We start from the raw sequence: 14,146 nt of genomic DNA on the forward strand, positions 1-14,146 counted from the left end.
TTTTCAACATAATATAGCACAACCATGAAGTTTCATAGCATGGAGGAGAAATTGCCATTATGCCCACACTGCTGGCAGCAAGGGTTATAACACATTTCTTCAATCTGTTAGAGAAAGTTCTGTACTGATGGAAGAAAATTTTTGCGAGTGCCATTTGTGAAGTTTATGTCTTTATAACAAATCTACAAGAAAGACCTTGTTGAAATACGGACTTAATTGCATAAATTCTGTGGAAGTTTCCCATAAAATATTTACGAAAAAAAGGACCCAAAAGGTTTCATTTACTACTTCCAATTCGATGAAATACTTTTTAAAGTAGAACAGATTGAAGATGATTTGAGGATTTTCATTTAACATTGCCTTTTCTTCTCACTTTCAATGTCCTATCTTGAGCTCTGGTTGTATAGGTTACATTTTATGTGGTTGTATCTCTGCTCCCTTGTTGTTCTCCTAGGTTTCTCTACATGAGAATCTTATATGTGAGCCTTGTTCCGGTAAGTAGTGGCTTCTCCTTGACTTGGGGTGTTTTGGTCTTGGCATTCCTCCTATACACAGAATAATATGATCGTTATGGCTGATTTGGTGATGTGAGTCCAAAGAAGCTCAACTTTCTAAAATAGAGAGGAACTTTAGACTTTATTTTCTAGGCCAGTCTTCCTTCAGTGCCTCATTATCTCATAAAATCTCCCAACCAGGTACACTTCTAGTCTCTGCCTGAATACCTGTGGTTAAGTGGGAACTCCCTGTCACCTAAGCTTCGCTTCTACTTATCCTTCAGCCTCTGATCCCATGCCTGACCGCTGAGACCAGACGAAAGAAGTTAGTATTTTCTATTGAAAGCGCTCTAATTTTCCAAGTCTGCTAACATGTCCTTCCCTCTTTTCTCTCATCTTCAACTCTTACTTACCCCTTGGCTGAATATCTTCAGCTCCTTCAACAGCTTGCTCCTTGGAGAAGTGTTGAATATTCTGCCTCCCTTGAGTGCTCTCCTTTGGACATTTAGACATTGTCTAAGCCCCGCTTGGAAAATGGAACACAACCAGAACCAGGACTGCGGGTTTGGGCTTAGTAAATGACAGTTAAGCTGATCTGTTACTTTTCTTATTTATAACCCTATGTTTGTCTCAATCCAGCCCCAGATCATATATCCTTTTTTATATTTACCTTCCTCTGTCTGTTGACTCATCGAACCTGAAGACAGTTGAAGCCTACTTACTTCTATTGTTTATGCAGGTTTTGTATTTTTATTTTTTCGTTGGTGAGAGATTATTATCTAGGCTTGACATGTGTCATATCTCCTACTTAGATTTAATCTACTATGTTAGTGTGTTGTGTTCCCTTTGGAGCACAGTATCATCATAAATAGACATTGTGAAGCAGTTGCCTTTGAATTCATATCCAACTCAGAGACATAGTTTGGCCTGTACAGTGTTAAGAAGTTTAAATTCAATGTATAAAAGTAAGGAGATTTCACATAAAAATACAAATTTCTGTCTTCTCTTAAACATATATCCCTGTACATATAGAAGCCATCTTGAAGCCATATTCCAACAGAGGAGCAGTCAGCAGCGCGGAGTAGTGGTTGCCCCTTGTAGCTGGAACTTGGGTTCTCCTACCCTCCACAATCCACACCACTTCTTCCTTTTTCCCCTTCGCTGGGACCAAATGTTAGTAATCCTCACATTCTTGCATTGTTTTTCTTTTAGTAGAGAAAATAGTTCTCTTTCTCCAAGACATTAGCAACAGTTAGAGGATGAAAGAAGATGACTTATCTGTGCTCAGCTTGACTTCTTTCCTTTAGCTGCCAGGTGGTAGGGTACTGGAGCTGGCTAGTACTGGCTCAGAAGAACTGATTGTTAAATATTCAAGAATTTTGCCAGCAGCAGCAACCTTTGGTAGTTTGGAATCTGCAGTGGTGGGAGTATTTACACCAGGGAAATCAGCAAACACTACAAATCAGGACTTTTTCTTTTTTCTTTTTCCCCCAGAGAGCCAGTTTGCTGGCTCTACCTTGCATACCACTACCTTGTATGTATTTGAATTTCTGATCTCTGAAGTAAAATATTTATTATTCTTTATTGATCATGGAGATTAGTATAATCTGGCAATCCAGTCAACATACCACATACATATTTTAATTTGATGTATCATTAATAAAAATACTGAATAAGACTAGACCACAAAAGAGCCCTGTGCTATAACATCTCCATGAAACCGTAATCTTTACAATGTTCAACAGGTTCTCAGGAAAACTCCTTGTACTTCTGTGCTTCTAAATGATTGCATCCTTCTGCTCACTTTATGCTTATGAAAATCTAATATACCTGATCTAGGAATTCACATCCTTGCTGTAGGGATTTAAGTCATTAGATTTTGGGTGTATGTTCTAGCAATTTAATTATGTTTAAAATCTGGTTAGTAGTGTAGTAAATAACTGGTATTGCTACAAAATTGCATTGAGAAGGTAATAGGATTGAATTTCTACACAAGTTGACAGTCAATTAAAATTTCCATATATCCAATGAGTTAGCCAGTTCTTCGCCGGGGAGCTAGAACAAATGCCTTCCTCCTAAGCCAACACTTCAAAACAGGCAAAATTTATAATAAAGTCAAATCAAGACTCAATGCATCAACTAAAATGTGAGCTTGGCTTATCAAATACAGATCAAAAGCAACAGATCGACTAGAGAGCACCCACGATATTTCTTCCTTAAATTCCTCTATTTTTTATTGTCATTGGAGGAAAAATAACACATTAAAACCTCCTTACTGAATTACTGTCCTAAACCAATAGATCCATGGGGCTTGTTCAGCTAAAAACCACAACAGACTTTGTAATGCAGTGATGTAATCTTGGCTTTGTGTCATTTATATTCAACCTAAAAAAAAAAAAAAAAAATTTTCCTGAATAGACAGGCTGACAACAATATTGTTCGGTGTGGGTTTTTGTTTGGATTCTTTCCAAATGGTTCACATGCCTTCACAGTAACACATCATGCTTGCTTACGTTTTTTTGCCTGAATTCCAAAGTTTGCCCCTTTTACTAGCTTTCTATTTTTCTTTTAAGGTCTCAGTTATGTTTGTAAAACTAACCAGCTCCACCACAAAATTAGGATGTATCTTGCAGAGTGCATTCATTTTACTTTTTGCATATTTTTCCCGAGGTCATGTCAAGGTTAGTTTGAATTCCATCCTACATTAAGACTTCTTTCACAGCTATTTAGCTCGGCAGCCTACTCCCCGCTGGGGTCTGCCCCTTGGGCACGTCAAAGCTTCAGACCTGACAAATCACACACAGATGAAGCTGTACAGTTTTTTAAACAGTTTCATCAGTAACTTTTTTTTTTCTTTTTCACTATCCTCCTTCATATTGAGATTTTTTCCCCCTCTGAATTACCATTTAAGGAATTTTCAATTCTATTTGAAACAGTTTGCTTTCCATCAGAATTGCAAACCAGTAATATCACTTATTTTCTACTAAATCATCCTAATAGCCTCCTAGTCACCAAGACTACAGACCGAAAGACCCGCAAACCGTTCCTGACTAGTATAACTGTAATTCCATTGTTAAAATCTATCTGTAGCAGGAAGCTTAGTGTTAGAAAGGTGGCAACGTCTACCGGAATCAGGGGGAAAAATGTCAACCATAAAAATGCACCGAGTCTATGACATATTACGGGTTGAGCCTGGAAATGTTTCTCAAATGGTTCGTAATATGCTCTTATCAGTATTTTAGCAAATTGTGAAACTAATGGTGCAACTCCATTTCCTGTTTAATTGATGAAGTTAAAATGCTTGGTTGCTAATGAGTGTATTAGCAAACAATGTCCCCTCTACAGGCTTAAGTAGATCAAGATTTTTTTTTAAAGCAGCTTACAGTCCTTCTTTTTATATAACACAAAAAATTGGCTGCCACAAAATTGCTAGATCAACTGAAGAAATGGTGTAATTATTGCTGTATAGTCATTTTGGCAATGTCAAATGGCCAGATTATAGTTTTCTAGTTCTCACACTAGAAAATAGTTATTTTCTTTTACAAACCATAGGCTTTTCATACATTTTCATTCAGGACCAACAATACCTGAAGATCTTAACTGCAGACTAAGCAAAAAACTTAGAAGTGAGAAGAAAAAATAATATTTGAATGGTTCTCCTCTCCTCGGTCGTCCTCTTTTACAGTTAGCTCAGCGTAAAAGTACCCAGTAAAGGGGTCCATAAAGGTTGCCTGGTTGAAACTAATTAAAGACAGGTTTAAATAGAAAAAGAAAAGAAAAGGGGATCAAAGGAATTACATTAGGTGTCAGGATGTTGTTTGGGGACATTTTATTTAGGTTTTTGTAATTCTGTTCCAGGAAAAAGCTAAATTCTAAAAATGTCCATTTTTTGCCATAATTCCACATTTGCGTTATTTTTGCAATAAGATACGTGTCAACAGGCAAACATCTTGAAGAAATCATTTCGGCATTGGCGCATTAACACATTATGGTGAAAAGAGAGGCTTGTGCTTTTCACGCAGTGCATTTCAGTCTTCAATTAATGTGAAAGCACTACAATGCCTATGCAACTTCTCTTGCCTAGTGGTGCACCATTTATCATTGCAGTTTTACATTGACCTTGACACCCACTTCATTAGAATAAAGATTGTCTACCATTTAGGTTACATTGTTCCTCTGCACAGAGACCCCATGCAAATTTCTGTTCAGATAGAAGAGCTGCGAGGCTGTCAGAGGTCATCTGCATTAAATGATTGCTGCTATTTTCCAACTGCTTCTTTTCATTCTACTCAATTCAGGCTAGGAGGATCAATCAAGTCCTCTGCCTGAAACAGTGGGACTGCTGGGAATATAACTGTTTTGGGTAGTAGTGGATATGCCCTAAACAGTATTAAATATTTAATATAAACTCATTAAAGGCCATGCAAAGGCTTCAGAAAGATAGCAGATTTATAGGGAAATCTAAGGGGCTAGAGAACCTTTGAAAAAATAAATAGAAGAATAATAATCAATTTTATAATTTTAGAGAGTAAGATTACAATCGTTCTGGAACTTAGTTAAATCCTTTCTGTGGAGACTTCTTTCTCACCCTTGACATGGGTAGGGAAGGGATGAGAGAGGCAGGCTTGGTGTTCTTATGCAGTATTTTACATGGAATCAGAATGAAAAGTTTTCAGTTCTTGGTGTTTTTATTTTTCTTCTATAACAATGAATTCTGCCCTGGGTATTTATTTTCAAAGGCTTAGGTATTTGTTATGTAAAAGAAATGATTGGAGAAATAAGTTGCCAGGTTTCCTACTTAAGTTTTCTGAGTGATATAATTGGAATTAAATTATTAATGGGAGATACTTTAAAAAAGATTGTTTTATGATCTTCTATTAGGGAATTTGCAATTCATTTTAATATTTGTAGTTTGATTTATATTAAAGATAATGCAATCTATGTCCAATTAACAATACATGGCCAATGTAATGTGATTTCCAGATCATGCAAATGGAATAAGCTAGAAGAGGGGGTAAAACTCAATTCTTAACCTCAGATGTAATTTGCTGTGCGAGTTCTGGCAATTTTAAATGACATTGCACTTTTTAATTTTTCCAAAGGCTCAGCAGCAAATTTATCCCAATCAAGAAAGCCTATTATTAATTTACAAGGACAATTGTAGGAGTCTTTATAATTTCTCTGTGCAATTATTCGCCATAAATTACTAATGGTAAAATACAAAGAGTTTGCAAGAAATAACGACTATTATTTGTCTTGGGCTGGAGCCTTCTTCCATCTCGCACAACTCCCTGAAGCGTTGGTGATATTGGCTCCATGTGAAACACCACTCGCGTTGTGAGATGCTGGACACTGGTGTTCTGGAAAAGGGGGCAGTGCAAGAGCTGCTGCAGAGACGGCGCTGGCCTCTAGCAGATTCCTGCACTCGGGGGCATGTACAGCTGAGCTGTGGACCCTGGACTTTCATATAAAAAGACTCTTTGTTCGCCACTGAATGGCATTAGGCATGGACTTGCTGAGGGGCCACCATGAAGCCTCACATGAGGAGGGCAAACACTAGCCAGAAAGCACAATACGGGAGTCACAGACAGGCACATCTCTGCGGTTTTGTGCAAAAATGCACATTTTCACGTATAGTTTTACCAGTAGTTTGGTGTTTTGGTGTGTTCCTAGCATGTGCTTTCTTGTAAATAGGCTAAAAAAATTTTTTTTTCTTGCTGTATTTTCTCTATCTTTCTATTGTGAGATTTTGGGAAAAGGGGATTATGCTGGATACCCAGGTGTTTGTGGTATTACTTTGCCCTGGAAAAGACACTCAAACTTCTTATTCTAATAACTAGATCATTTTCCTTGCTTTAACTCTTCCTAATAGAAAGTCACGTAAAGCCCAGTTAAAATATGGCATAAGATGTATATACTCCAACCCTGAAGACACAGAATCGGACAGCCCTATTCTAATAATCAAGAAAATTCTTTGGTTTAATTCTTGTGTTTCTTGTAGCCAAAACTTCACTCTCTGCTCAGCAATGTCTGGTCTCTTTTCAGCATAACCAACAGAAGCACCATACAAAAGTCTTACAATGGATGTCTTAATCTCTCTGTGTGCTTTTAGAGCATTATTTTGAATTCCATCATGCTGCCTTTTTTCTTTCCTCTTCTGAAGTTTTATTACAACAGCAGAATTCCCAGGGAGCTTTGGGGGCAAGGTTCACATAATATAGCCCTGAAGTTTTGCTTAGGTGGAATCCATCCCCCCATCCTGGCCATCTTTTGATGATCTTTCTATTTCAAAAAGATTCACTGGGTAGAGTCTTATAGCATTAGCTGTATGTAGTTTATTTTCTATTTTTTTATTTACTAGACAGTGAGCATCTACAACCCTTTCATGATGCTTTCTTTCTCTGACCTCACAGTGACAAGGCATCTTGTTCTTTAACATTGAGGGAGGCAGAAAAATGCTTGAGTTGCTCAATGTGTGCCTTCTATACCAGTTTCAAAATGGCTTATTCTTCTGGTTTCCATGGTGACAATTAACACTGTTTCAAGGCATTGTTCCAGTCTCCATTTGGGCAGAATTTTTGGTGTGATTTTTAACAGAAAAAAAAAAAAAAAGAAAGAAAGAAAGAAAGAAAGAAAGATTTTAGGAGGGAAAAGAGCCTTCAGCATAACTGTCAAAAAAGTTATCTCAATCAAGTCTTTATGGATTTCTAATTATATTTACTTCAGAAATCCCTATTTTTACTGGCTCTGTTTTATAATTCAATTTTAGCACTTGTGTTTTTAAAAAAGTAAGCGCTGAATAAAAATTTCTAAAAACTTCTTTAATTTTTGGTTAAAACAGCAAGCTAGTGTTTGTGGTTATTTTTAACTCTATTTTTAAAGTTTTCTTATATACCTTCTGTACACATAGGAGTGGCATTTAGCATAGGAGTGGCCTGCGTCTTTAATTTAGATCATTCACGTATCTATTAGGAGGCTTCATTAGTCAAAGTTGAATTGGCCAAGCAAATACACTTAATAATGTAAATATGCCCTTTCAATAGAGTATATTTTATTTTTGACTAGACAGAGAGGCCCACAGCAGGTGCTGAGGGGAAATTAAATACTGGATGCTTATTTACCTTAGCACTCAAGAAAAGCCATCTGACTTTAACTTTGTTAATCTCATTTTTGGCTATTGAAGAATAGTCTCTGTCATAATATCCCCAGACTATAGGACACAATGGGGCAGCCTCTGCTCACTTAGTGCTGTGGATGAAAGGAATATGAAGATTAAATTATCTTCTCACCACAGGAGAAAGTAGCCCTACTTGATAGGATGACTGAGAACTGATAGGGCTGGCAGTTGATTCTTCCCATCTAAGGCTTCTGAAAAGATGTTGAAGAGAGAAGAACAAAATGTTCTGGGCCTCAATGGAAACAACCCTGGCATCGCTCCATTCTTATCCGACTTGAGGTCCTAAATCGTATCAGATCCAACCTTTGGAGTGCCTCAAAAACTAAAATAAATATTTTTGCCTTAAATTACATGACATTCTAGCTTTCGTGCACATACCAACACACCTCACAATTAGCTGGGTTCTCTTAGCTTTTATAGTTTGAAGGCTTTGTCCATCAATCACGTCTTTAATCAAGCTATTTCTATACTAGATTACATGGTGACACAACAGAGAGCATACATAAAGACACGTTTTTTTAATGCAATAACCTTTTATAATAGCCGTTGCAATGACTACTTGTACCACATTTCATAGAGAAAATTATTTTATTATGTCTAAAATTAAATTAATTGCTTTTTATATTTTTTATTATTATAAGACTATCATTTTTATGGGACAAATCTAAACTGTTCTCTGTCTTGACTGATCTGCTGTGTGGGAGCCATTAAAAGTTGGGGTAAAGAGAGGGGATGCGCTTGTCATCAGTGACAGTGATAACTGGTTGAGGCTGCTCCCAGGTGGCATAGCGGGCAGACTGCTTCTATCAGTGCATGTGGCAGAAGCAAAAGATTTGAATAGGATTCTTCTGCCTGCCTGAAATGCTGGTTTCCCCAATATTATGTCAAAGAAGTCTTACCAAATTAATTATGTAAATCTTTGTCAGCAGTATCATCTTTAGATGGGAATCTGATTACATAAAGCAGATTGCTCTCTCCTCAATCATCACTCTGATAAATAAAACACTATCTGGGTTTCTAGAATACTTGTTGAATGTTTTGTCCAGAAAACTTGAGTGGCCAGTGTGTTTTTTAAGTATTGGAGTGGTATGGTCTGGGTAATTGCCTGGCGTTAGAAAATGCAATCAGAATCTCCCACGTATCACGGGTCAGATTCTGGAAGAGCTCTAAAACAGCCCTTGATTTTTTTCGTTATGCATATTCATGTAATTTTGGATACTTTGACACCCTGATCAACATTTATTAATACTATGAAATGCTTTAAATCACCTCATTTAAAACATTTTGTTCTGTGATCCACAAATGACTAACATTTGGAGAAGTTTACATAATACAAATGATGTGCGTGTTTAGTGTAAATGAAAGATTAAAATCTGAAACTAAAAGTATGCAAACATATGCACGTAAATGCTGAGGATCTATTACCCAAAGCAAGGATCTCACACCTTCTTTTCCTTTAAGCTGCTTCCAATTGTATTTTAGTTTGGGATTTTATATAGTAGCTAGTTTTTAGGGTGAATAACATGCTTGGGCATGTTTTGAACTTGCTGCTTTGCCCAGACAACAGCTTTTCTGATTAGATCTGATAAGGTGCTCCTCTTACTTAGCTTAGCCCAATGGAGCAATACTGCCAAGGGCCTCAGTGACCCAACTCATGTGCCTCAAATTAAAATTTGGGGGATTACCATTATGTTTTGGAAACGTGCTAAAGTTGTAAAATATGTGTAATAGTTTAACCAGAATCTAGTTTTCTACTCAGAGGTGTTTTTATGTGTAGTATATTTTAAAAATATAGCCAGAGTCATTTATAGTTATTCGTAATATAAGGCTTTCTAACTATGAAGTTATCCAAATAGAGTTATTTGAAGAGAATCACTGTAGTAACTGCCATATTAAATGGCACTTAGACTATCGCTAGCAAAACATCTTTTAGCAGAGACTCACTTGGCAGTTTGTTAGAATACAATGTATATTGGGGAAGAAGTGTCCTTAGACAGTTGTGATGTTTGGGGACATTTTATGGTAATCAATAAAGAAGCATAGACTTGTAACCACTTCCAAAGCACTGGTTTGCTCTTTTTTTCTCTGTATGTACCTTTTCTCAAGTCCATGCAGTTTTTAAGTAAATAAAAAGGGGGGGTTGTTAACTGAGAATTCAGGAGACTTAAAGGATAAGGAGAAGGGTCTACACAATCTTTAGGGATTATTTTATTTGTACAACCCTACCAGTCCTTTATGGGGCAGAGATGAGAGATGGACAGCACTCTGGAGCCAAATATTGACTGATATTAACTATAATATTTAATCTCCCTGGAGACTTTCCTGTTTGGAATATTTTAAATTAAAGATAAAATGTGTGTGTAAACTTTACTTTAAAATGACGTAAATTGGGGCACTTGGGTGGCTCAGTCAGTTAAGCATCTGACTCTTTTGGCTCGGGTCATGATCTTGTGGGTCGTGGGATCGAGCCGCTCATTGGGCTCCTTGCTCAGCTAGGAGTCCACTTGAAAGATTCTCTCCCTCTGCTCTTCCCCCTGCTGGCTCACTCTCTCTCTTTCCATCTCTCTAAAAATAAAATCAATAAATCTTCAAATCTTAAAAAAAAAAAATAAAATGACATGAATCTTAGTCAGCTAAATGGAATACCTTAGATGTTTATGTATGTGTGAGTAATATATATTTGGACTGATTTCAGCAATATTCCTGAACTACTAAAGGTACTTTGGCTTAGCCTCCCCATACATTTTATTGGAAACAAAAACTTTTAACATCCATGAGCATCACTAACTCTGTGCTCAAAGATTTTCTAAGAACACCTGTCTCCCTAATGATATCTCTCCTTCTCCCTTCTCGTTTTAGCGATACAGTGTGGAAATGTCCATCAGGGACCTGAAAAAGACGGAGCTGCTTAGTAAGGTTGAAGCTTTGAAGAAAGGTGGCGTTTTACTACCAAATGATCTCCTTGAAAAAGTGGATTCAATTAATGAAAAATGGGAACTGCTCGGGGTATTTGCATTTTTATTACTGTTTGTAGGTTATGTGTACATTTTTTGTGTAGTGAAGTACTCTATCTGTCTGATTTCTAATTTGAAGCACAAATATCTCTCTCTTTCAATTCACTACCTACATTTCAAACAAGCTATTTATGCTATTATGAGGGAAAAACACTGTTTTTCCTTTTCTGTTGATTTTTTTTTTTTACTCTGAGCTTGTCTCCTCTCAGATTTTAATAATTTTGGTTCTTTAATACATAAAAAAGTAAGTAAAATATGCCATGTATTATGGGTATGCACCAAGTCAACTATAATACAGTATATCTGATATACACTGACTGTCATGCTTGAATGAATGTTAATAGAATTTATTCTGAAGGTACATGTTAGAGACATCCACTGTTTAACTATTTACTGTACCCTTCAGATGAAAAGTGGAGCTGTCACTACAGCTTTCAAGTCACACTAAAGCCACCAAAACAAAGATGCAAATCTGACCCAAATCTGAATTGCAGAATGAAATTGGCCTCTGTTTTGTGCCTCAATTTCCAGCTCACTTTTAACAAAAGCCAAAAAAAAAAAAGTTTCATGTAATTCATTTCACGCAATGATGGGCTGGGTCTCAGCCAAAGACGGAGATGCAAGAATCTGGCAAAAAGGCAATATAGAGACTCTGTTAACCAGAGACCAGGATGGCACGGTGCAGGAGGCAGTGCTGTCCTTTTGTTGGAAGACAGCTGAGAGAGAGAGGTTAAACTGTATTTTTTCATCAACTTCTCTCCTAAATTGCCTTCACTTCAAATCAAGGGTAAGCTAAATTTGTCAATTACTTAAATGATTAATTATAACAGCGAAGTATGGGTGGTGTCAGTTATGGAGCATAATTTTGCATGCCTACCATTTCCTGCCTTTTTTTAATTTTAAAGAAATAATACTCCAAAAATATTTTGAATAAAAAGCTCTCCGTGTACCTTGATGACTTGGAGGAATGCCAGTGTTCAGTTTATGCCATACTTAATCTAGGTGATTAAAAAACTGCAAGTTTAAATCCTTGCTTTCTCATCTAAATTCACTACACTCTACCCTTGTGCAAAGTAACTTAGAACACTGAAAGTTTTTCCTCTGGCCTACTGTTACGTTACTTTTTAATAGGAATTAATGGCTTCCACTTTATAATATGGTGATTTAAATTGGAACCTACTAAATTCCACAGAATTCATTGATCTCCTACAGGAGAAATGTGGTTAGCGTACGACATTTTTGAAGGGTTGTTTCACTAAATAGATGAGATCAGCAACTTTATGTGTTTGATAGGGAGAACAGTAGTTTATGCTGTATTTTAACGTATCCATTTCTAATTTGATAAGTAACTGACAATCATCTTTTTTGAAAATTGTTTGATGTCGTGTATATTGCTTCCTCAACAAAAATTTTAAATCAGCATAATATTAAGAAAAAGAAACAGAATAGTTAGCTATCCTTCATGAGTCAGATACCTGAAAAATGTTGCCATTTTGACAAGAATACCACTGGAGTATGATATGCAGAGTTTTGTAATGATTTAGGGGGAGAGAAGGGTGGAGGGAACAAAACCTATGCACACTACCACCACCAGGCACACTGCTTTAATTGGCATGATTACATTTTAATTGGCATGAAAAAAATTTAAAGACAAGGATTTTAACTTCTAACAATAGTAAAATAGAGGGATATGGTTTTTAATATTACTTTCATCTAAGGTGAACAGTGTGGAATGGAAATACATTAGAATGAAATGTCAGTGGTGCGTACAGTTTAATCTGTGAAATTTTGTCCCCTGTGCTGCATATTACTCTGTCTCAATTGCATATTAAACAACCCTATCAAGGCAGGCATTGGCATCTGCTGTGCTGACACAAATTGTGAATTAAATGAAATTGATGTCCTCTGTCGTATATTTATGAAGACGGACCATTCTCTGAAGTATTCTGTTTATGAAGAATTTATGATTGCAAACTGTTCCAGAACAAAAAAGTGGCAATAAATTCTTTTTTGTGACCCTACCCTCCAAGGGCGTTGATTTCACCTCCTGCTGCTACTTTTGTTACAGCATAAAAACAATAGCTAAATCTGGATTCCACTGAGGGTCTTCAAATGATCAATATTTGCACCATGAAAATACAAGGGTGTTGCCAAGAAAGGCGATTTTTCTGTTATGATCTCCTAAAGATCCTATTTACAGAACACTACACAGCAAATGAATGTTTGTTGACTTAATTTTATTTGTGTTTTAAAGCTTATTTTTGTAGGTTTAATTCATCATTATAGATTAACTCCTACTGATTCTCCAGAGTGTTTTCCACCAAAAAAAAAAAAAATCCCTCTCAGCTGCACATTCATGCCATAGTGGTTAATCTAAGAAGGCTTCTAACATAGTGGATGGGACTTTCTTTGACACATATATTAGAAAGTCTAGCATCCAGAAATGCAAAGTGGGAAGAATTGTGGGGTTGCACAATTTCCAAGTCAGGTAAAATGCAACAACAGCACCAAGGAGGCTACCCTTCTGAACAGCCCTCAGTCATATGGTTTGGGAAATTGTACTTTATGAATCCCCCTCAAAAAAAGAAGGAATTTAATTTTCCATGCACAATCTATTCTTGGCCTGTTTAGTATATTGATTAAACTCAGACTTCTATCTCCTGAAAATGTTATGCAGAGAATATTTTACTGTAAACTCCTGTCATGAGAATTCAAATGAATTTTCATCAGTGACCATGGTGAACTTTTCCTTCCTGTTAAAGGAAATTATAAGTGAATGAGGTCTTCTTAAGCCTCTAGTGGTAGTCAGAACAACACACACTGTTGAAGAATTCGAAAATCCTAAATGGAACAATGAGCTAATCTGAACTGAATGTCCGTTGTGAGGTGGCAGGTGCAGCTGGACACCTTCCAGGTGGCTCTTGTTACTAACCAAATTGTGGTATGTTTTTGGTACCGAAGCTAATCTATGTTTTTGTTTTTTTGTTGTTGGTGGTTTTTTGTTTGTTTTTGTTTTTAATCTGATGCGGTAGAAAACCCTAGGACAGAAGATCCAGGACACAATGGCAGGACACAGTGGGTCTGGTCCACATGACCTGCTCTCTCCCGAAAGTGGAAACCTGGTAAGGCAGCTGGAGGTCAGGATCAAAGAACTGAAAGGGTGGCTAAGAGATACGGAGCTTTTCATCTTCAATTCCTGCCTGAGACAAGAAAAGGAAGGAACCGTGAATGCTGAGAAACAACTGCAATACTTTAAGGTAATAAAAAAACAATCAAAGTTGATAAAAAGCTTTCTTTATGGTAGGGATGAAATATTTATCAAGTACATAAAGTATGATACCCATGTATCTATGTATCACTGTGCACTTAAATGTTTCCTTGAATTTATAGACACCCTCCACATTTCTTGTTTGCCAGCGTCCGTGTGTATATAAAGATGAACATTAAGCCTATCAAATACA

At 36.7% G+C, this 14,146-nt stretch overlaps 1 protein-coding gene across 6 annotated transcripts in view; it reads left to right on the forward strand.

Annotated features, from left to right (window-relative positions):
- The window catches only part of AKAP6 (A-kinase anchoring protein 6), a 503,026-nt gene that overhangs the window by 407,169 nt on the left and 81,711 nt on the right, over positions 1-14,146 (forward strand). For all 6 annotated transcript variants that reach the window (XM_034648359.1, XM_019798936.2, XM_019798937.2 and 3 more), the window contains 2 exons: positions 10,531-10,677; positions 13,718-13,942. In XM_034648359.1, the coding sequence (XP_034504250.1) occupies positions 10,531-10,677; positions 13,718-13,942 (372 nt within the window). The remainder of the gene's footprint in view (positions 1-10,530; positions 10,678-13,717; positions 13,943-14,146) is intronic.

This window comes from Ailuropoda melanoleuca, chromosome 20, assembly GCF_002007445.2.
Source record: "Ailuropoda melanoleuca isolate Jingjing chromosome 20, ASM200744v2, whole genome shotgun sequence".
Taxonomy (NCBI): domain Eukaryota; kingdom Metazoa; phylum Chordata; class Mammalia; order Carnivora; family Ursidae; genus Ailuropoda; species Ailuropoda melanoleuca.